The sequence below is a fragment of the Mugil cephalus genome, chromosome 9, assembly GCF_022458985.1.
Source record: "Mugil cephalus isolate CIBA_MC_2020 chromosome 9, CIBA_Mcephalus_1.1, whole genome shotgun sequence".
Lineage (NCBI taxonomy): Eukaryota > Metazoa > Chordata > Actinopteri > Mugiliformes > Mugilidae > Mugil > Mugil cephalus.
Genome location: NC_061778.1, coordinates 13,382,988 through 13,405,301, shown reverse-complemented (window position 1 = coordinate 13,405,301; position 22,314 = coordinate 13,382,988). Strand labels below are relative to the sequence as shown.

The window sequence follows — 22,314 nt, the reverse complement described above, 5'->3', positions numbered from 1 at the left end:
TTGTGTAACGTAAAATCTTTTCATGAGGATAAAAAAAAGTGTCAGCGTATGCAATAACGACATGCACACTTTTCCTTGTTGGATTTGTCATGGCACATTTATTTCGTAAAGTTATGCATAACCTTCTAATCATTTTACAGTATATGTTGAACTTCATGACATTATTAGATTATCAGGCAGTCAGATCAGCATTGCCAACAGTAGCAGAAAGAAGCAGCATTTCTGTCAAGAGCAGACACTGAGGGAGCACGACCGCTCCTTTTAGACGAAGAGGGGTGGGGCGGGTTCAACAGGGCAAGATAACCAGAGGCGGATGAGGAAGCATGACATATAGAGCAGTAGGAGGGGGATAAATAAGCATGAAAGCAACTGGGCTGCGAGGAAGAGAAGAAGGATCACACCCGTACATGTTCACAGGGAAAAAGAAGGGGGAGAACCACACGCAAAAGGAGAAGAGGAGGCAGAATACCTCTCACAGTGAGGAGGACGAAGGAGTCAGCACAGAAATGCAACAGGACCAGATCAGAGCCTACGGACTCTTCATTCTAGTTTACACCACACCTAGAATTTATCTGAAATTCTAGACACAATTCAAAGAGGTTTTAAAACACAATGGGATCTATCCATCACCAGTGCAACTCCGGCCTCTACCAGTCTGAATATAGTCCTGCTGTTCATCAGGGGTATGCTAGCGCACACTCAATGCTCACACCGACTAACCCTGTGCGACTGGAGCAGGATAAGCAGCCAAAAAGTTAACACCATGGCCAAAAGCATGCAAGCAATGTGGGAAACACTTTTTTAAAAAAAAAAAAAAAAACAACAAAAAGAAAGAAAATAAATACATCTTGGGATAAAAAAAAAAAAATCTTAATACATTATTTTAAAATTTTCCTTTTCTTGTTTTTGTGTTTCATATATATATATTCTAAACACACATCTTTGTACATTTTGGTATAAGTTCTCTTTCTTGCAGGGAGTTCAGGGGGGGGAAATGGGTGTTAAATGGTAGAGGGGTGAGGTTCTGGGGCAATCCCACTTCCCTGATTGCCTTGTGCTGAGGAGGAAGGTGGGGAGGGGCGCGGCATCACAAAGATGACTCCTCCCTTTAAACGTTTGCTCACACTCAAGTCTCTCGTTCTCTGTGGCGACCGCGGGCAACGGCGATGGAAAAAAAAAAAAATTAGAGGGCTCAGCAGTGAGAGGACAAGCTTATAGGACGTCCAGAAAGTCCAGGACACAAGAAGTAGGAACAGACTACGAGTCGGTACTTCCTCTTTGGGACCAGAGCCAAAAGCTGCGGCACAGACTTCCACTATCTCTTATCTGAGGGAAAAGATTAAGACGGAGGATCAAAACACGGGAAAAGATTCATATATTGAGAACTGGTAATCTGTGATTTGTGGAGCATGTCGGAGATACCTTTGTTTCCATCTGTGTCAGCTGCTGACCTCTCTGGCCTTTGGCGTATTAGATTATTATACTTGGACTCCACCTCCTGCGGGGGAAAAACAATTTACTACCAGATCAAGCAATAAAAACGACCATTAGGAGGATACATCACACAGTGAGTAAAGTGTGGAGGATAGGAGGAACAAATGTAAGGTACCTTCAGGTAGCTGAGGTTGGCCTGAAGATTTCTGAGGTGAGACAGGACCTGTCTGCTGAAAGAGGAGAGGCTCCCGGCCTGCGAGGTTGAGGAAAACCTCAAATTGATGCCGGAGTCGGCAGCGCAGCCTTGCGAGGCGCTCAGCTGCTTCCCTGTAGTGGATGCCAAGATGTCATCATCTGTGCTGCTCTCCCCTGTGCCGCCGTAACCCTCCAGGACTAAATATCCTGCTGAGAGAGTCAAAAGAAGCCATTTGAAGCTGCTGCCCTAGAAAAAGACGTCACAGTTCTTACAGTGATTGTTTGCTGCATCTGTAAATCAGTCGGCTCCGACTGTGCATGCTCACCATAATCCTCAGGTGAGTCAAAGAAGCCGGTGTCCCCAGATCCCAGGTCCTGAGCCATGTCCTCGGTCTGGGAGCTGCTCTTCTCTGAGCCGTTGTGGACCGTCACCCGCGCGCGGAAGTCTACGGGGGTCCTCAGAGACGTGGTCCTGAGCAGACGGGCCCCTGTGGAGCGTTTGGTTATCTCTGCTGGCCCCTGGCACATCAACTGGGTCACCAGCACCTGCTTTAATGCTGCCACTGAGGAGGGGGTCACAGATTAAGATTTATTTAAAAACTGATAGTTAACTATAAAAGAAGCAGTTTGATTTGAAGTTTGATGCATGCTTACAGCTTTTTAGTGCTTCGTCCGCCCTGGAGGGAAACATGTTGAACGAGTCTCCTTCCCTGCCATCCTCAGCCCCTTCGTAAGGCATCTCCAGTTTCACAAATCCTTCCTCCTCGTCCTCATCCGCCTTCACCCCCTCAAACGGACTGTTACCAGGCAGAGAGCTCTGCAACGCACTTCGAGAGGCCGGGCTGCTCTCTTTATCTGAGGAGGTATAATTACATTTCTCAGAGGTCGCATAATTAAAAAAAAAAGATTAACCTTCACATGAAAGTAGGGTGGAATATTGAAGTAATGCGGATGGAAAAATAATAAGTGAGCTGCTGCGTGTATATACCTGTGGACTGCGTGCTGCCGGTGGACGTGCGATCTGGGTCCGCGCCCAATCTGGAAACACCTGCCGGAATGATCTCCACACTGTCTCGGTCTCCACTGGCACACAAGCAGAATCATTTCACGTTAGTGTCAAACTCAAACCCCGGCGACCGTCGGATCTGATCAAACTGAAGCGATAATGACGAGGAACGTACTCGGTCTGAGGTAACGGTATGACGCTGTGAGGCTTGACTTTCATGGCTTCAGCTCTATGGGTGATCAGACGCTGCCACCTTGTGCGGTAGGAAAATAACAGTTATGAGGCCGTTTAATGACTGGAGCGATAAAAATGATATGGATCAATCAAAGGGCACTTGGTCTCACGTTCTCTGGTCCGAGACTGTGGGGGCCATTAGCTCGTATATCTGGGCTCCGTTGTCTGACATGGAGAGAACGAAGAAGGACTTGTTGTCTGGCAGGAGAGAGGGTGAACAGAAGATTTGGGATGAGATGAATATTATTCAGGCCACATACGTGATGTTTTCAGTTACGTTACTCAACATTTTCATGGTAACTGACCTGTAGCCACGGAGCGCACTAACACAGTGTTGAGTTTGATGATGGGGCTGAAGATATGTTTGGTGTCGGCGCTGCCTGCCAGGTTTTTGCTGTGACACTTAAGGATCAGACGCTCGTCTTGTTTCTGTAGCAGAACTATGATGTCCTCTAGGAGGAGCGTGTACAACTCTGACAGGAGACGAAAGGAAACTTGCAGTCAAACATGAGACATTGGGCAACTGGAGTCGAACGCTGCGCCACATGAGCAACGCGGCGATGATAAAATTCTTATAAAGCACCCGTTACGAACCGATGGTCTTGTCCTTGTTCACTTTCCACGATAGTGGCCCCTCGTGCACTAAAGTTCGCTTGGTTAAATCCAGGTTCTGATAAACAGGAAAATAAAACAGCTTTTGAATATTAGCTGCTGGGCATGAAGTCAACTTTCACAAAGTGCTTTTTTTTATCTTGCAGATGTGGGCGCACAAGAACTGAGTAAGCTTTAAAAGGAGCTAAATGGCTCGCGCAGATTACTCACCTTTAACTCCAGGATCATGGGGTTGTCCGTCTGCTTTAGAGAGGAGAGGTCCAATCTTCTCTGATAGTCCTCCAACCTCTAGAGGAAGGAAATGGAGAAACGGAGATGGGAAAAAAAAGGATAAATAAGTGCTCTTTAAGAGGAAGCCACTGCCTGGGGAGCAAAGCACGGAGTGAAAAAATAAATTGCGGCAGAGCGAGTTGGGGGGAAAAAAAAGCAGGACATACGATAAGACAGAAGAGGAGGAGGAAGAAGAAATCTAGGATATTGCATAAAACTGAAAGGGGATTTAACAAAACGTCGTACCTGCTTGTCCTCAGATTCCTTCACAGCCTGGTTGACGTGACTGAGGATCTTTCTGCAACAGTCTGCTGCCTGCTTAACTTTGTCCTTTTCCACAGCATTGTCTAAAAGATGTTATGAAATCAAATAGAATTAGTGCTCCTTAATTCTGCTGGGGGCCGTCTGACAAATTGGTATTTCTCTCGAGCATTAACACACCATCATTCTCAAAAATTATGATAAAGCAGAGGGGGGCATTATGGTCCCATAATGGCTGGCCATACTTTATCGTTAGTCCACTCTCTCAGTGTGACACCCAAACCCCAGCCAAGAATAAAACGAACCGAATAATGGGCGTGACATTTCCCAAAATGTACACCATCACTCCAGCGCCATTAAACTGATTATCTCTCCATTTGTTGCTATAATTTACTAATAATTGGCATGCTGCCACACAGAGCGTTGCTTACGACTTTACTTTATGATACTGTCGAATTCCACTTTTATATAATGGATTCGGATTGTTAAATTCAAATGAGATACGGCTGGTTGCCATGGATACTCGCAACGTGAGTAAATTAATTTCCACAATGCATTAACTGCCTCGTAGGTTGTAATTGATCAGAGGATCACGGGAGAAAGGCTGGAGAAAATAACAATGAAGTCGACTCAAGTTGGTCACAAGCAGCGACGCTGCGGCTGTGAATTCATTTCGATCAGATAATCAGGAAAGATATTTCAGACGCTTGCACTGGTGCGGCGAGCTGTACAGTCATCCTAGGCTGCAGATGTAATAAAGTATCGCTTATCAAGTCAGTGGAGATGGAAACTGAATGTATTTTTTTTAAGATAATGAGTGTAACAGGGGCTTAAAAGCGTAATTTCTCTGTGTATATCCATTCTTCCGTGCAACAGAATAAACTCGTGACTGGGATATTTTGCCATTCATTGTACAATTAACTAAGAACATAACTGATAGATTGTTTGAAGATTGTAATAACAGCTTTATCTGTTGTTGCAAGTTGACTGTGTGTGTAGCTTTTAGAGATGTGGTGATTAAAACATGAACAAATTGTGGTAAGAGCTGTGGTAAGGCAACACTACAGCACCTGTGTACTTGACGATGTTGTCTAGCAGCAAGGGGTACTTTGTGAGTCGTAGCATCTCTACAGGAATGATGTCCTTAAGCTGCAGGCGGCGACACTGTCTGTTACTCTCTGCCTCCTGCAAAGCAACAAAACACAAGTTGGGTGCACTTACACAGCCTTAGCAGAAACATAAATCCTGAGTGAACCGCACTAAAAGTAGCTCGGGCTGCCATTCAGTTGACAGATCTATATATAAGTGGTTTAACCCGTGAGCATGATGCGAGTACCTGAATGAACGACGTGAACCTGGAGTCTTTCTTCTGCTTGGTCTTGATGATCTCCAGAGCGAAAGGCTGGTTGCTGCAGAACGTCCCCACGGCCTGCTTTATCTTCTCCTCCTCTGCGCCGCTGAACTGTAAACCACCCAACACAAGACCGGACGGACGGAGCAGAGACGGACAGTAACTCAAGCGATCTGGGACAGGGGGCAGTTGCCATGGAAATGTCCAGTATTTAATCAGTGCAGCGAGTCCCGGAAGAGAGGGGGGCCGGGCTTACGTCCTCATAGGCGGCTTAGATTTCAGCGCAGACGGGATCAATGCTCAGACCCTCAGGGGACCGTTTACCCTACTTATCCCCCATAGAGCGATTTTAGACGAGCTGGGCTGCGAGCCCTTACGGGGCTACCGCACATCCGATACATCACACACTATGCTGAGATGCGGAAATGTCAGGCAAATCTGGGGCACTGTCTGACATAACCGTTTACTCAGGAACAAGCTAACACTCCCCCCCCACTTGCTTCCCCTGCCATGACACCTCTTGTTACAGGGGGTAAGCAGGTGTTCAACTATGCCATGTTTTATGTGAAGGGTAAGAAAAAAAGCCAATAATTCCCGCTCCGTCCCATATAAACTGTACAAAGCCACATTCGTGTACAGACATCATGTCAAAAAATAACAGGACCATGGCTGAGAAAAGCAATCTCACACCAGCGTCAACAACCCCCTCTTGCTATGAAGCAATTTCAGGGCAACAGTTCAATTTCTTTGTGCACACTGTTTTTTTTTTTCCCTACCATATCAGTCATCTTGAAATGTATTCAATATAAGAAATTGTTTGAAAGAGGAAATACAATTTTGGACGGAGAATTGTACTCACCCAGGAGAGCAAGTCGTCTCCTATCTGATCAATTACTGAAGACTCATTTCTCTTCCGAACGGCTACCATTTGCTCAAGTATTGAAACTGAAATTCAAAAGGAAAGGCAGCACCGGGTAGTCAGCGTGTGCTTTGAGATAACAAATACGAAGAATGCGTCATGACAATGTGATGGTCTATGTGTATGTTGCTGTAGTTCAGCTTTATTTTAATTCACGCTTCCTTTCTTTTGGTGCGTGCTACTCCATCTTAATGGTTCGACATCAGTCATGCATACATGAAACTTTATGGCAAATTCCAGACGGGTGCGTGTGTCTGGTGCTTTTGTGTGTTTACCATGTAGCTGCAGAATCTCTTCCAGGTTGGTGAAGATGTTCTTGATGTCGGCGGGAGGCAGGATGGCCTCTTTGGAAAGCTTCTGGTAGAAAACGAGGTCCAGAACCTTCAGCATCCGCACGTGTGCTCGTTCGGTGTAAAACAACTCTGCAGACACAATGCAAGACGTTTATTCAAGATGGCAGCTCTGTACGCGCTTCAACATAGTGTACATTTGACAAGACTTTGGGTTGGATCACAGCGAATGCTCCCCTGCACAGCTGTGAGACAGAAAGAAGAGACAGAAAAGCTGCTACATTCTTTAAAAAATTAAATGTAGCTTCAGTTCACTTCAGTTCTCACCGTTAATAACTTCCTGTCTCTTGATTTCGTGAGGCCTCAGACCCGCTAGGACGTCTCGTCCCACCAGCTGCTGCCAGTTTGGGGGATCGTGCTCGGAGTCCGTCCCTTGGTCGTCCTCACTCTGGACATCAGCTGCTCCCAGTCCCTCAAGCCTATGGCAAAGAAGAAACGTTAGCTTTTAATCTAGTTAATAAATTCCCCATTACCTTTATTAGCATTATTTCTTTTGAGTGTTTACCTTCTTATGGCCTTTGGTGTTCCCTCATGAGGTCTACAAAAAAAAAAAAATCAACAGGGAAATCAATGACGTAAATTAGAAATCTTAATGCAATCGTGTTGCGAAATGTGACGACAAACGCACTTGTCGCTTTCTCTGTCGTCCTCTTGTAGTTGGTCCAGGCTGTAAAGATCAAAGTTTGGAGCAGCGTACGTCAACCCCTCCAGAGGGTCGGGCTGGGGGCCGTCACTCAGCCTGGAGATGCCTGAGGTTGGAGTCCCACCTGGCGAGACAGAGAAATGAGTTAGAAACCATTCCTCCATCACAACCTAATGTTCTAGTTTGATTTGTTCGCTTCGCAGCTCACAACTTTCAGCGTCCCGGCTGTTGTCCGAGCTGTAGGTGGCGCTGATTGGGGATGAAGTGTTGACGGCCATGAAGTGCGTGAGTTCGGAGCCCTCGCTCGACTGGCTGCCTCTCAGACGGACGGCCTCCGCGTGGTCGCTTGCCCCCAACGAAGGCTGAGACAACTGTTTCTGAGGCCGGGGGCGACTGTCCAGGGCTTTACCCACTGAGGAGAAAACTTACGTCAGAATTTCTAAAGAAAAAAAAGCTTCAGAAGTACTGACGCTACTTTGGTTCATTTAACAGTCGCAACTTACCTGAAGCTGCTTCGATGCGACTGGGCCGACGCTGAGGTGCAAGGATACTTTGAAATCTGTTTTTCTTAACTTTCTCTTCTCCCTCCTTTTCAGCCTTCATGCTTTTCTGTAGATCATCAAATGACGAGAGAAGGCAAAGTGTCATGTAGGCGATAAAGGGAGAGGAGGAATGCTCAGCGTAGAAGATGCATGTGAAGTACCTTAATCTTGGGAAGAAAGCTGATCCGGACTCTTTTGGACTCCAGACTGCGAGGTTCCTTAACCCTCACTCCAAGGTGCTTCATGTACGTATAGATAACATACTGCATTGTGGTGCTGAACAGAAAAAAAACAAGTGGAAATACTTGAGCTGCGTTCTGAATCATAATAAACAAAACAAGACAATGCTGAAATCTGAAGAGAACAAGTATCCATATTGTGACTTGTACCATATGTCACGCCAGTCGTTCTCATACAATTTCTACACAAACCATCTGGGCTGTGCTGCGACCATATGGCATTTCAAACAGGACTGTTTCAACCAGTCGCACTTTTGCATAATTTAAGATAAACATAGTGCATAAATTACATGTTTTTCTTCAAGAGAATGCCCGAGTGCTTAATTTGTAAAGCGTGGGGGTTGCAGAGCGGGGCCACGATGACGCCAATATCTTGGTGTTGTGTACTCTCAGTCGAAACATCAAAGACTGTACTTCAAAGATGAAGAAATACTGCCACTGACACTGATACCGTAAAAGATTTTTATTACTAATTTGAAGTAGTCAAAAAATCTAATACAATAAGCCACGGCTAGATAATTCTATTAGATAATTGTGAGCCATATGATGGACCGTAAATGCAATGTGAAGAAACAGATGGTTTGAGAGGCCATGAGAGCTGTTGAAGCCCCAGATAATCTCCACCACATGTTTTAAGGAATGCTCTTCTTATCAATTAACCATATGCTCCACAGGGCAAATAAATAAGGATTCTTACCATTTCTCTTCCTCTGTGGTCTGAGTCGATAACCTGTAAACAACACAAAGAAGAGAAACTAAACAGAGATAGAGGGAGTTCTGGATTGTGTGGATGTGTAGCCAAACAAAAGTCTTTATATATTTCTGAATTAAGCGCTACTCACAGAATATCTTCTATCTTGGCAATGATGTTTTCGGCGTATGAGCGTTCCCGCTCTAGAGTGACACGGTCTCTGCCTCTCTCGTGGTCCAGTCTGGCCAGCTCAACTTCAGCCACTGTTAGGCCCATACTGCGCTTCTGCCTGCATGTATCAAAAAGATCAGGTTGCCTTAGAGTACGGATACAAACAATGGACATCAAAGAACTACAGGCAACAAAGGCGGACGCTGACACACATTACACATTTGCACCACTGTGCCTGGTGAAGGGAAATACCTCTTTAATCCACCAGGTGGCAATGGTTTGTGTTTGTCATTGAAAAGCAGAAACTGGAAGAACTACTAGTTGGGTAGGGGTGGATATCGTTAAGGTTTTATCCAGTACCGGTACCAAAACAGTAGTTTTGAAACGGTGCCAGTGATTAAATGGTGCCTGGAGCGGTGCTTAATGAATGGAAAACATACAAATTTTGGGCAGAAACTGTGCCTTTTTATTTAATTTTTAAGGCATTTTGTGACATGCAAGTTGAACAGAATAATAATTTAAATACTATAAATAAATACTATAAATACTATAAAATACTATAAATAAATAATAACTATAAATAAATTAATTAATATAAAATAGCCTGCGCAACATCTTCTTTGAGCACTTGTTGCAGGTTGCAGAGTCTGCATCTTTTGAGGTGAAGTACAGCCAAACTTTTGACCGTTTGGCCTTAGGAATTTTGAAGGTTCACTTCCATCCATTTTTTTTTATATTTGCACTTTACAAATTTTGAATAAAGTTCTTGGAGGAAAGAAAATAACTAAGGGGGTGGCAATTAAAAATCACTAAAAATCCAGTGTCACTGAAATCGGTGTTGCTTTTCAGTTTGCGTCAGCACTGGTGCCGTTATGGTACAAAGTATCTGTACCCATCCTCATCTAGGAGGCTACAAGTTCTCAGTAAAGTGATAGAGGGAGAGGGAAAGTGTCGCCGGTTCGAGGCCCGGTTGGAACAATGAAAATATTGGCGTAATTAAATTTGGATTGCAATTTGTGTTTTGTCACATCCACTTTTCTTCTCAGGCAGTGGTTATCCAAGTTGATCAGCCAGCCAGAAAAAAAAGTATGACCGACACGCTCCACTTCAAAATGCTGAATGGTCTGCAAAGCTGCCGACAGGTCCAACTAGTGCCAACGGTGCAGGACACACTGGAACCACTGTAGTCACAGAGACTATCAGGCTATCAATGACCCGACACCGGCGAACGACTGACTGTTGGCTTCATATAAGTCCTGACTAAAAAGAGTGAGCAATCGAGTGAACACTGATTTCTTTTCTATTCTTGCATGAACCGTTGAACTGACAATATGCTCAGAACCGAAACTAAAAATTCACAGTTGGAAAGTTTACCTAAAGTCCTCAAGGTTCTTCTGAATGTCAGGAAGCAGAGAGTCCTGCAGTGTTTGAACATGCTGCCTGTTAATTTCTTCTGGGATCAGTTCTGTCCGCCGCCGATCTGCAAACACACACACTCATACATTACACAAAAGCGCAGAGGGATCGTGACGCGCACACCAAACAGGTGGTACTAGAGTTAAGTAATGCTTTCCAAACCGTTAGAGCATTTGATTTCCTAACACGTTTGTCAAGAGTGTGCACGGCTGACTAAGTAATTAAAACAATGACAACACAATGAACTATAGAAGTGCAAAAGTATGAAAAATATCACCGCCTGAAAGCGACTCTGGACACACAACCAAACTAAACAAAAGAAGCAACGAAAGAAATACTCACCAAGATCAGAGGAAACAGATTCAGGAACGGTAACTTTTAAATGCTGCAATGAAAATGAAAAAAACATTCCATTTAACAACAAAAAAAGAGAAGGATTGTAGTAATGTTGAAACATAACATTCGGCATGGCATTAAAGAAAGAAAGACAAACAAACAAAGAATTATAGACTTTTTCTCGTGTGTTTTACTATAACAAAAACACTGAGAAGACGTACTGCTCCCCGGTCAATGAAGAAGTTGTGGAGGTCCATGAACACCCGTCTGGTCTCTTTGGAGTTGGTCTGCTTGTAGAGGTCAGCATAGAGGTAGCACAGCTGAGAACGGCACAAAGATTAAAAAAAAAAGAAACCTCAGAGTCAGCCAGGATGCTATAAAAGCATGAAATTAATACATAAATGATGCTTAACAACGCGTGAAGGAAGGGTCTCTTACCACAGGAGCAGGGTCGAACTGAGAGATGACGTGATGCAGAAAGGCTGCGAGGTGGGCGGGGCGAGACTTGAGCTGCTCAATACTATTAAAGCTGTTACACTGGCCGTTTGCCTGAAACACAGCCGGCGCAACGGTTGAAACAGGTATTTCAAACTCCCTGCAGTTTTTAATGAATAACGAATGACGGGATGTTGACGTTACGCTGTGAAGAAATACCTGTTCCTGGTCTGAATCAAAATAATCATCTTCAGCTCCAATGATTTGCGAGACAAGGCGGGAATAGGAGGGACTGCTGACTGTGGTAGGAGACAGAGAGTCCTGCAGACAAAGCAAAAAACAACAGCGTATTGTGAGATTACACTCCCCTGAACTCCCACCCGTGGTCCAACATTTGTCAAACATCAGTGTACACCAGCAGAGGGGAGTCCATCATTATTCTGAGGAGAACTAGTAGATGCCAAACAGTGTGGCTACCAGGTCAGTGGCGTCCTCTGTCTCAGGGGAGTGGCAGGAGTTGAGGCTGTTCCTGGGTGTGCTCTTTGGGCTGGGGCAGGATGACTCTCTTTGAAACTGGCTCTCTGGAGAAACGTGCCCGAAAATGCGAGATATCTGGAAGGTGGGCGTGCAACAAAGCGTTACCTTCGCATTCAATCTCGATATTTTACAAAGATTCACCAGAAACTTTGAAAACGTACACAGATCTGACTCAGCTCATGCAAATGAATGGGATGGAGCTTGTGAACTTACAGGAGTGCTGCTCCAGGACAGGTCTGTACTGTTGTCTCCTTTAAGGGCTAGTGTGCGCTCTGTCTCAAACAAGCTACTGTCTTCTGCATCACCACCTGGAACAGCATCCTGAGGATACATGCAGGATTTGTTAGTGATTATAAACAGCAAGAGACGTTCCCCTGAAATTTCCCAGCTTGGGATTATTATAGCATCTATCTATTTATCCATCTATCTATCTATCTATCTATGTTACAGCTCAGGCTACAAACAAAGCTAACCATATATCAGTCTATACATGGATTTGTGAATATTTCAAGAGTGTAATCTCATACAATATGCCTAGAATTCACATACAGCAGACTAATACGGTGATATACATAATGCACGGCTCAGTGAGTGATGTGCATAAAATAAGCTGTAACACAGACACAAAAGAGTGGCTTCCCACAGAGGAAGCCTAATCCTATGACAAGATTAGGATTAATGTTTGTCTGGAACGAGGTCTAAACGTTGTACACAAAATTATACAGAGGATGCTGCCAGCAGAGTCCCCAGATATTCTATGGATATTCTAAATTTGGCTGGTACCTGTGTCGTCCCAGTGGCCTTGAGGAGCTGACCCTGCAGCTGAGGAATGTGTTTTTTAGCTTCCTGGATGTCTTTCAGTAGTTTGGGGGAGGGGTTCCTGCTGTATTCCTCCTTCATGGCCTAGACGGAAAGAGGAGAGTAATCAGAGCAGGAACAGTAGGTCGCTGCAGCTGGTACAAAATCAGTCGAGCAGAATATATCATATGTTGATGCTGCAGTGAATGTTTAGAAAGGTACTGCATGAGTAACAGCAGTCTCATCGAGCGTGCACGTCGTCTCCAAACCCAAAACATTGTTCTTTTTGAAGACAAGCGAGAGGTGATACTTTTGATTTTCAACAGAGGCACCTTAAAGAGGATTTAGGTTTATGTAGCTGTGCAATAAAAGGGGAAACCACCTCACTACCGCCTACAAGAAGAGGTGTTAGAAGGGAAGACGGTAAGTGACAGTGATTGTTATGCTAACCTGCAGCTCCTGCTGCTCTTTTGAGAGCTTCTTTTGCAAGATGTCAGCCTTCTGGTTGCAGACAGTGCTGCTCTCATCCTGTGGGGAAAAACGAAAAGGGAAGTTGAAAAGCAGAAAGAAAGAACTGTGGCTCATAATACAGATGATGATAAGAATGCGAGCATATGTTAGGTGTATAAAATATAGCTGCGTTTAAAAATAACTTTGCAGAAACAGAGATGTTGTTAAGAGACAGAGAGAGATGAATGTCTCTAGTACCCATGGTGGCTGTGGAGAGGAGAGGCGGTCCTGAGGACTGTAGGGGCGTTCTGATGCCGGAGAGTTTGGAGATGATATGCTAACGCCCAACATTTCAGGCTCTGCTTCGGGCAAAGGGATCTGGGCAAGCCCTGGAGGGCGCCCTAACACTGTGAGGGCCACATAGGAGCCCGCTAGAATTAAACAACAAAGACAATTGGATTTTGTTTTAATTCAGTTTTAGTTTAAATGTTATTTTGAAAACGTGGCTAAACTTCAGACACAGGAACTCACATTTGATAAGTTTCACCACTTCAATGTGGTTAGAATGTGTAACAAGGGTCCCGTTAACCTGTAAGAGAGAAATGATGAGAATTAACAAAACCAAAACCTTCTAGGCACAAATTCATTTTAGGACATAACATTTTAACCACAGACAGTGCAGCGATGCTGAGTGGCCAGTAGGTGGCAGCCCACAGCCTCCGCATCAGACACTGAGAAGAGAACGGTGACATTAGGAGCTTTAGGACATGGAAATAGATGAACTCGGTACCTTAATGATCCTGTCTCCTGTCTGAACACCTGCCCGCATTGCAGCCCCATCTGGCAAACACAGAGGACAGAGAACATCAAATCAACAGAAAATGGAAGGAACGACATCAAACTAATGGAAGAAAGAAATCGATGGGAGAAAATAAAGTACAAAAAAAACAAAAAGAAACAACAGCTTCGTGATGCAATTGTTGATATTTCTGTTACACTATACAACCCTGACAGACCAGATGTAGCAAAGTGACTATTCTGACAAAACCATAACAGTGGTTATATTACGAGAAGGACCTGTTTCACAGCTCCACCCCAAACAAAGGGATTTGGGCATGAGACAGGTTATTATGAGAGCCATGTCTGCCTCTGTAGTCAGCAGCAAAGTACTCTGTGAACCAAAACAGATTTGGGCTCTTGGAGTTTGTGTCAGTGTGGAGATTTTAACTCGTGACACTGAACTACAAACACAATCCAAAAACAGTGGGTCTAAAATCAGGACAGACGTGACTGATAACTCACTAGAACATATTTCCATATTAGATGTGATCTGTCAGGGAAGCAGTAAACCGCAGCACGCTACTACAGATATTCATTATGTTTGCTTCTCAGTGCACAATGCGGTGAAAAAGACAGAGAAGTTGTATAAATTATTCAGATGAAACTAAGTAGATTGCTCTTTCTACTGAGTCAGTAACAGAAGCACAAACTGGAAGCCGTATAGGGATAGTTAAACACTGCCAGGCCTTGACGGCAGCGCGGTGAAAGTCTTCCATCAGTTCTGCACTCGTTTGTTTTCTGTTACCTGGCAGCAGCCTATGTGGCCCTTGCGCAGTCAGAGACGACCGGGGGACCACAGAAGCATCCTGTCAAATTCCCCCTCATAATAAAGCAGAAGCTGCAGCTACAGCGAAACTACCAAGGAGGAAATAAAGCATTCAGTCGGTGACGTCACGAGCCTGAAAAGCGGCGGAGGTCTCCGAGAGCCGGTTACCGCTCGCATCTGGGAGATCCTCGCGCATGAAAACGGAGCCCAAATCCACATTACGAAGGCAGCTGACAAGAAGCAGCCATTGAAATAATATCCTCCCTTCGTCCCTTTTAAGTTTGAGACTCAACCGTACCTTCTTTGACAAGCTGCACAAACACCGGGTTGTCACCGCTGACAGTGAGCCCAAAGCCATTTTCATCTTTCTGGATGATTACACATCGATGGACCAGACCTGCAAGTGAGACAGACAGGACAGACAGACATAAGAGCGTCTTCAAAAGGAGCAGGAAGTCACTAGAGGAAGTTTATTTAACACGGTGAATGAGTGAGGAACACTGTGAAAGATAAAGCCCCCGTGTTTGTCGTCACATTAGGACGTGCGCTGTGTGGATGGATTTTTGTGAGTGACAAAAATCTGACTTTGCAGTTGATTAAATGGTAGAAAAATCAACTTTTTTGTGGAAAGAGATCAGGTGTTACATATTCTGTAAACGGACGTCCCTCTACCTCAAACCCTGGCCACAAAGACAGCCTGCCGCCCATTACTTACACTAAGAAATTAGATATTTTATGGGAATACGGACAGAGGGAACGTCCTGTCAGGTTTTTAGTGTACGTATGTGTATTGTCTAGAGACACACTTAAACATGACCCTATCCTAGCACCTACCTCCAGTTGCTTAAGAGTCAGTAGTAACAAATAAGAAGTAAAAACACTTCAGGCGAAAGGTTGTCGTTTCACAAGTCGGGGAAAAAAAAGTAACTTTTCAGGTTCTTAATGCGGGGTTTCATTAGCATGGCAGATTAGAGCTTATCTCACGCCTGGCCGACACTGACTAGACTGACAGGACAGCGCACGCAAAAGAAAACACAATGCAAAGAATGTAAAATGCACAAATATGTCGTCCCGTGTGGTTCAGGAGAAGAGCAGGCAGGTTTTGCCGATAATCTTAACACCTCTTGGATTTTTATGAGTGACCCGGGCTGAGGGAGGCGATGACCCTTGATCTGCTTTCTTTGTTTGTCTGAGATTTCCCGGTCAGCGCAACATCAACCAGAGAGAGGTGAGTCGATCGATAAGGGCAGCGGAGGGGTGGGGGTTGGAAGAATGGAAGGAAGGGCAGCCAATACAAGGAGAGAGGTTTGGTAGGTGGGGGGGGGGGGGGGGACCTAAAGCCCCAGGCTCGGGGGAGGGGTGTAGAGAGAAGGGTTAGGTCTAGAGCTGAGGGGGAAGGGAAAAGGGGGTGACAAGGAAGCAGATGAAGCCATGTGGGTTATAGAGCTGGTGTGAATTTGCCTCTAGATGTTTGTCCTTTGCCCCGTGATTAACAGTGTTCCTGAGGTTGGTCTTTGGTAAACGGTGAGGAGCGGGAGCGTTGACATGATCGGTGATCGGGTTAAACCATCTGAGCTAATGTTTTATTCAGAGCTTTAACTAATCTGCAATCAGCACCCTTTCCCGATACACTGAAGGAAATGTGCTCTAGAGAATAAACTGACCTTTAATACTGTCTGATAATACCTGCAGCACCACGATCACAAAGAAGAAATCATCAGGATACAGCGTATATCAGACAAAACGTAGACTAGAAGGAACCGTTTTGTGCTTATCTGAATGTGATATTTCTGTGTTATCTTGATGACCTGTGACCTAGACAGGGAGTGGACCGTCATAAACCGAAACTGGAACTCATGACTCGAGAGCAGACTTCAGACGTTGTTTTGTAAACTCGCTGCACATGAGGTCACCGATTTAGCTGGAAATCTCCCCTTATCTGACAACGTCTGACTCGTTTATTGTTGTCCGACGGCAGCGAAAACCTGCAATGATGTAACAACCACGAGAGAGCAGTCGATCGGGACGAAGCTCCATCACTGCAGGGATGCTGAGACTCGGCCAAGAGCAAGTCACTAAAGCCATTGTTCAGTGGGTGTTTAGCTTTATTATGAGCATGAGTAAGTCCTTGTAAGGACGTAATTTGTCCCGTGTCAACTTAATTGAGTTCCCTTAATAGATCCCGTAATTGAAAATTTACATACGTCTACATGGATGTCGTGACCTGGGTCAACTGGTGAAGGAAAGTAAACTGCGCATCCTGCTAATCCAAAATCAATATGTTAACTACTCATTTGTTACATACACCAGCTTAGACACGCTGCCAAGATTTTACACTTGTGCACACAGTCGGCCTAAAATTGTGGTGATGCTGAAAATGGATGCATTTAAATCCATCTTGTGACTGTTTAAATGTTTGAACAGCATAAGGAAGGTGGGATCTTTCTGCAGGATGTAATTTGTGGCGTGTTTCGATTATTTAGCCTAGCCCACTGACTAGAATGTAAAAGAAACGTGTGTCTGCAAACTACAGCCTCCAAAACGAAAACAGACTGACTCTCTCAGTCATTGAAAACAGTTACTAGTGAATTAATGCTAAATACTAGAAACGTCATGAAGCTAAGATCTAGTGCAGGACTGTTATATTAGCATGCGATGGTTATTACGCCTTACGTTTTGGCAAGTGGGCAACGCTCCGACCATTTAGTCAGTTTATTTAATAGCAATAATACAAATTTGCAGGTAATCTGTGGAAAAACAATCAGCTAGTGGCAATTTCACACCCGGATCGGAAGCACGTAATCGATGCAGCTGTCGCACCGGCCAATCCTAGCAGGAGCATCTTACCACAGGACTCAGGCTTCCCCTCTGCTAGCACACTGCTGCTGCCACTCTTCTGCACCACCAGAGCTTCTGCTCACAGCCCCCACCAGGCAGAACACAGACACGGACAGAACAGCAGCACACAAACAAACAGACAAACAGACAAACAAACAATAACCAACACAAGGAAAAGGAAACACAAAACAGGAAAGAGAAAATCATGAGGGAGAAACAATCATGGGAGAAGAAAAAAAAATTAAATGAACAAATAGGCAGTTAAATAAAACATAATGGTTTGGATAGGTGTCACTAAAATTAGCAATTTGTTTAAATTAAATTTGCGACTCCATGAATGGATCGTTTAACTGAACATTTACAACATAAAAGGCCCCAGTTAATTCAGTGTGCAATCAATTTTACTATAAAGAATATGTAGCATAAAGAAACTACATATGGTCCATGTAAATTTGGGTGTGACTATCCACCCCAATTTTCTTAAGAGATGGAGCCTAAAGTAATTGGTTTAATAATTAAAATAAGCCTTATTTCTACAACAATTTAAGCCTTTACGGGAAATAAAGGACTTGATTCGACTCGTGTCCTTCCCTAATCAACCCAAACCACTTCAAAAATGATAACAGAAAAGGTACAATCAGAAGAAAATCTAGGAAAACGGTGTTAATGACTTCATGCAACTGGCAGATAAATAAAAAGGGGCATGCAGTAGTACACATCATGCAGACATGCAACATTTCATGACAAATAACGATCAAAGGAGAATCCATAAAGACCGGTTTGCTTCTCTGCGGATATGAGGTCGTAGGCATCAATCCAAACACGGTCCTAACCTCAGTAGGTAAGAAGATTTTAGTGTGGTGCTGCACACAGACAGGCAGCGAGGCCTTGTGTAACCGCGGGGAAAACAAATCTTGTCTGTGTTTCGTTGCATCATAAGCCACCATGTGGCGCAGAGGATTTTCGGTTTTATTATGAACACAGAAGCTTCAGTCATATCTCACTGTCACCATATCAAACTCGCTTGTTTTTGAACACCCTCACCCTGCCATAAACTTGAGTGCATAACAGGCTTAGCAACTCTCTCTCTCTGTGTCCCTCAAGTGTCTGTGCAAGCCCGAGACCACCCAACCGTTTTCTGAGCACACAAAACCAAAAGATTTATGTAAAACTACGACGGCCGTGTGAGAATTATACACACAGCTGGAGATTTTTCACTCCATTAATCAAGCCATTCTTTGTTTATCTGCTTAAGATAATCAGCATGTAATGCAAAATATGTTTCTGCAGTGGTTAACTGAAATGCACTGTAATGAAGTGTCACCAATAAAGACTAAATGTTAAGCTGTCGATTCCAAACAGTTCTCTTAGGTCAGACCACACAAGTAAAGATTGATACACATTAGTCTTTGACAACTGCACATGAGCAAGATACACACAACACTCTTCACCATCCCAGCATGCCTTGTGCAAACTGTCATCTGCACACTTGGTTTGTGCGTCTGTGTGCGCGTGATAAAAAATACACAGAAATAGGCGAGAGTGACAGAAAGAAACTTATGAGGCAGTCAGTGTCGCATACAGCGCTTGAGTGTGTGAAAGAGACATGAATAAGAGAAACTGGAACCTGAAAATGAAAGAGGGAAGTTACCTGTAGGGTCAAACTCATTGGAAGATGGCGTGGGTTTGTCACTTTTGGGTTTCTTATCCGGGGGGTGGTCTTTAGTGAGAATGCTGCTTGTTCTGGAAAAGGGGAAACATCTGTAAGACCCAGGTAGTTAAACAGCACATTGTCCAGCGTGTGTGTTCATAATACAACACTGCGCTCTGTTGTGTGGAGCATTTTATAGAGGCCGAGCCACTGTAATGCATGCGTCTCACTATACACTGTAAGAACGGAAAGATACAGGAGGCATTGCAGCTACAGAAAGAACCAACAATCGTTCATTTCAGCGTCGGGAATAATGTGGCAGGAGGACCTCCTAGTGTATGAATCAAGCTGAGTGTGTCTACTGTATAATGTGACGGCCAGAGAGGATGTGGAGTCGCTCTGCTGAGTGCCCAGAGTGCAAGGCCAGAGAAAGGCTGCTCCTCAGCGGAGATGCCACAAGGCTAGACTCCTGCTTGAACCTCGGGAGGCTATGTATGGCCGCCTTTGCCTATACTGGCCCCAACTGTGAAAGGCCACTGTTCTGTTCACAGTGAAAGGCAGTGATGGGCCGCCCTTAGAAGAGGGACCCCTTTGTCCCTCGCTCTGTGTGTATGTGTGTGCATGGGTGGGGGGTTGGTGGGGTATGTTTGGTCCAAAACTCTGAGGACTTCTGTGTTACAGCACACCAGGCCTGATAAAAACCTACCTCATTTCCCTCATCTGGACCCCTGTGTATGTAAACCAGTGGTTTGTGCGTGTGTGTGTGTGTGTGTGTGCACCACAGGATTATTAACTCAGAAGCATGCATGTCTCTGAAATTAAATAAGATTCTTACCTGTTTGCTTTCTTGGGAAACCTGCAAGATAAAACAGAACGACTATGAGCGTGACAACTACCAATGTAATACAATACTGTAAAGCTGAGCTGTTCATGCATATAGGACTAGAGAAAAACACGGTGCCAACGCCGACAGCTTCTCCCGAGACTCATGCGGCGGTAAACATGATAATCCTGATCAAACATCAGAGTTCTTCAGCTGCAGATTACAGTCTTTTCCAGGTCAAACGCCATCCGCCTCTCAGATCTCAGCTGTGTGTCTGTGTGTGTGTGTGTGTGTGTGTGCGTCGCAGTTGTGTTCCTCACAGACGTTACAAGTTGCCTCTAATAATCATATCCTAACAACATACATGGCCTGTTTCCTTCAAAGCCGCCTGATTACTCCCACAGAGTCCGCACCATATGGAAAGGGTGACATTTTCTAGGAAGCTGACGCACCGACTTACTTTTGTATCAAATTATATAAAATAAAAAGATATAAGATATGAAATGTGAAGACACTACACTGTTAAATCCGACAGAAGGCGTTAATTGCTTATCAATTCTACATTTAAAGATCAATGAAAGGGGATAAAAAAAAAAAAAGAAGAGTGCATATTAGCATGTGTGTGACTGAGCTTCTCACAAAAGCCTACTCCCACGATCTTACAAAAGAGAAAACTCCAGTAGACTTTAAAACAGGAAAAATACCCATTTGTATTCTAGGTTCCCTCTCAGTTATTGAGGGACTCTTAAACACAATCTCTTCCGTGGCTATTTAAAGGGCAACGGTAATCACATATTTCATTTGTAATGTACTTTCCACTGAAAAGAAAATCTCTGGACACTCATAAAGCTTCTGCCAATTATCATTAACGCATTATTCGGCATTGGGGTCCTCACAGTCCGAGCGTCACATTTTTCTCCGGGCGGACGGAGCCACCTTTTGCCATTTAGTGAGAAAATCCACTTCCACAGGGTTGAGCGTCATATTGTTACATAGTTACCATAAAGTCTAAATTTAGACCCGGTTTTATTATTATTTTTACTGTGATGAAGTGGAAAACATGGAAAAGATTTCCTCGCGTCACTGGAAATAATGCCGCAACAGTAAATTCATTTTCACATTTAATTGCAATACATTTATTCGGGGTGTCGAGACACTGCACTTATGTAATTTAGCAATAGCAAAGAGCTGCTTTGGACACTTTAAAATTGAAATGCACGGTGCTATAAGCGAAAACAGCAGTACAGATAACTGGACATTTCAGAAGACCAGCCTGCCCTAATGAGGAGGTTTTTGCGACTTACTGGCCCACATTAACTCTCTTTCTCCTTGCGACACTGTGTCCCATTCAGAGTCATGCCGGGGCAGCTGAATGGCCCGTTTATGAAAATGCCTCAGACTGTAATAAGTTCCAGAGCCTCCAGCAGAAAAAAAAAAAAAAAGGCTAGCTTTAAGTAGCCCACTCCCTAAGAAACCTCTGAATTGGAGAGATGGAAAAGTCAGCACATAAACACACACTGAAGTGGTAGCTGCGAAGGCACAAGCTCAGAGATGGCAAAACTGAGTAGGTAGATGTTGTTCTTGGTTGATGCCACGGGAACAAATGAAAACATGACAGGCAAACCATGTTCTAGGCCTGGATGATGCGTCAGGCTGCCGTTGGTGTCTGTGCTACACTTCTATGTGGTGTTTTAGAAGAGTGTAAAAGGTCTAAGATAGGATATTATACCATGCAGTATCTAAAGTACATTAGTGAGAGCAGAGCAGGCAGAGGGCAAAATTATTAGAAAACATCTAGTATTAAAAATCGTCTAGTCTAAGAAGATCGTCTAAAGTCGTCTAATCGTCTAAGAAGAGGGAAAAAGGCAGCCATGGAGAACTATATTTACAAAGCACAGAAGAAGAAAAGGGAACAGGAAGACTGTAGATGTACCAAATTAGGTGTTGAAAGTGCAAAAATTTAAGCAAAACAAAAAAGGGGGGGGGGGGCTGAAAAAAGGAGAAAAAGCAACTCTGGAAATTACTGATAATGAAAGAGGTAGTAAAACCCTCAAACAGTTATGCAGGTCGGTCAATAAGAATAAATTGTGCAACAGAAGGTTGCAGGAATGAGAAGATTCTTCTGCATACAAGCAGTTAAAATGACAAGGGTTTCTGCTGGATGAATTTCAGGCATATCAAACATAAAAAGGCTTCCACCACGATAATAAATACACACAGCCGTACCCGTTTTTTTTTTCTGAAATTATAGGTGCCACTCTGAAGCAGCAAACCAAAAATACCCTGCTGGAAGGAAACACGAAGCTGCCAGGCCTCTGGCAGAAGCTGGTGAAAACACACAAACATACCACTCCAGGGCTGGACTGAGAAGCTTGCCTGGTTGCCCTTAACCACCAGATAATAAAAACTTTCTCTGTCATTACAAACTTCTGCTGGGTTAGACGAGAGTGCTGATGTCACCGTCGTTGGTTTTTGGGTCAACCAGCAAAACTGACAGTGGGGAAAG

At 44.2% G+C, this 22,314-nt stretch overlaps 1 protein-coding gene across 3 annotated transcripts in view; it reads right to left on the bottom strand.

The window, feature by feature from the left end:
* Positions 1–78: 78 nt before the first annotated feature.
* The window catches only part of arhgef12a (Rho guanine nucleotide exchange factor (GEF) 12a), a 33,736-nt gene continuing 11,500 nt past the window's right edge, over positions 79–22,314 (bottom strand). Inside the window, exons 2-41 of one of the 3 annotated variants that reach the window (XM_047593988.1) lie at positions 19,821–19,841; positions 18,986–19,077; positions 17,344–17,409; positions 14,795–14,893; positions 13,681–13,730; positions 13,422–13,479; positions 13,149–13,321; positions 12,891–12,968; positions 12,426–12,545; positions 11,856–11,963; positions 11,583–11,717; positions 11,325–11,426; positions 11,109–11,219; positions 10,892–10,990; positions 10,677–10,719; positions 10,293–10,398; positions 8,899–9,036; positions 8,754–8,786; positions 7,979–8,093; positions 7,779–7,884; positions 7,484–7,687; positions 7,261–7,399; positions 7,138–7,170; positions 6,900–7,051; positions 6,558–6,704; positions 6,223–6,308; positions 5,349–5,474; positions 5,083–5,197; positions 3,998–4,098; positions 3,692–3,769; positions 3,464–3,539; positions 3,175–3,342; positions 2,980–3,067; positions 2,811–2,888; positions 2,618–2,712; positions 2,284–2,484; positions 1,956–2,192; positions 1,610–1,836; positions 1,423–1,498; positions 79–1,326 (exon numbers count right to left, since the gene is read on the bottom strand). In XM_047593988.1, the coding sequence (XP_047449944.1) occupies positions 1,316–1,326; positions 1,423–1,498; positions 1,610–1,836; positions 1,956–2,192; positions 2,284–2,484; positions 2,618–2,712; positions 2,811–2,888; positions 2,980–3,067; positions 3,175–3,342; positions 3,464–3,539; positions 3,692–3,769; positions 3,998–4,098; positions 5,083–5,197; positions 5,349–5,474; positions 6,223–6,308; positions 6,558–6,704; positions 6,900–7,051; positions 7,138–7,170; positions 7,261–7,399; positions 7,484–7,687; positions 7,779–7,884; positions 7,979–8,093; positions 8,754–8,786; positions 8,899–9,036; positions 10,293–10,398; positions 10,677–10,719; positions 10,892–10,990; positions 11,109–11,219; positions 11,325–11,426; positions 11,583–11,717; positions 11,856–11,963; positions 12,426–12,545; positions 12,891–12,968; positions 13,149–13,321; positions 13,422–13,479; positions 13,681–13,730; positions 14,795–14,893; positions 17,344–17,409; positions 18,986–19,077; positions 19,821–19,841 (4,291 nt within the window). In that variant the 3' untranslated portion in view covers positions 79–1,315. Of the gene's footprint in view, positions 1,327–1,422; positions 1,499–1,609; positions 1,840–1,955; positions 2,193–2,283; positions 2,485–2,617; positions 2,713–2,810; positions 2,889–2,979; positions 3,068–3,174; positions 3,343–3,463; positions 3,540–3,691; positions 3,770–3,997; positions 4,099–5,082; positions 5,198–5,348; positions 5,475–6,222; positions 6,309–6,557; positions 6,705–6,899; positions 7,052–7,137; positions 7,171–7,260; positions 7,400–7,483; positions 7,688–7,778; positions 7,885–7,978; positions 8,094–8,753; positions 8,787–8,898; positions 9,037–10,292; positions 10,399–10,676; positions 10,720–10,891; positions 10,991–11,108; positions 11,220–11,324; positions 11,427–11,582; positions 11,718–11,855; positions 11,964–12,425; positions 12,546–12,890; positions 12,969–13,148; positions 13,322–13,421; positions 13,480–13,680; positions 13,731–14,794; positions 14,894–17,343; positions 17,410–18,985; positions 19,078–19,820; positions 19,842–22,314 lie in introns of all 3 variants that reach the window. The other 2 variants (XM_047593987.1, XM_047593989.1) reach the window with 2 other exon arrangements.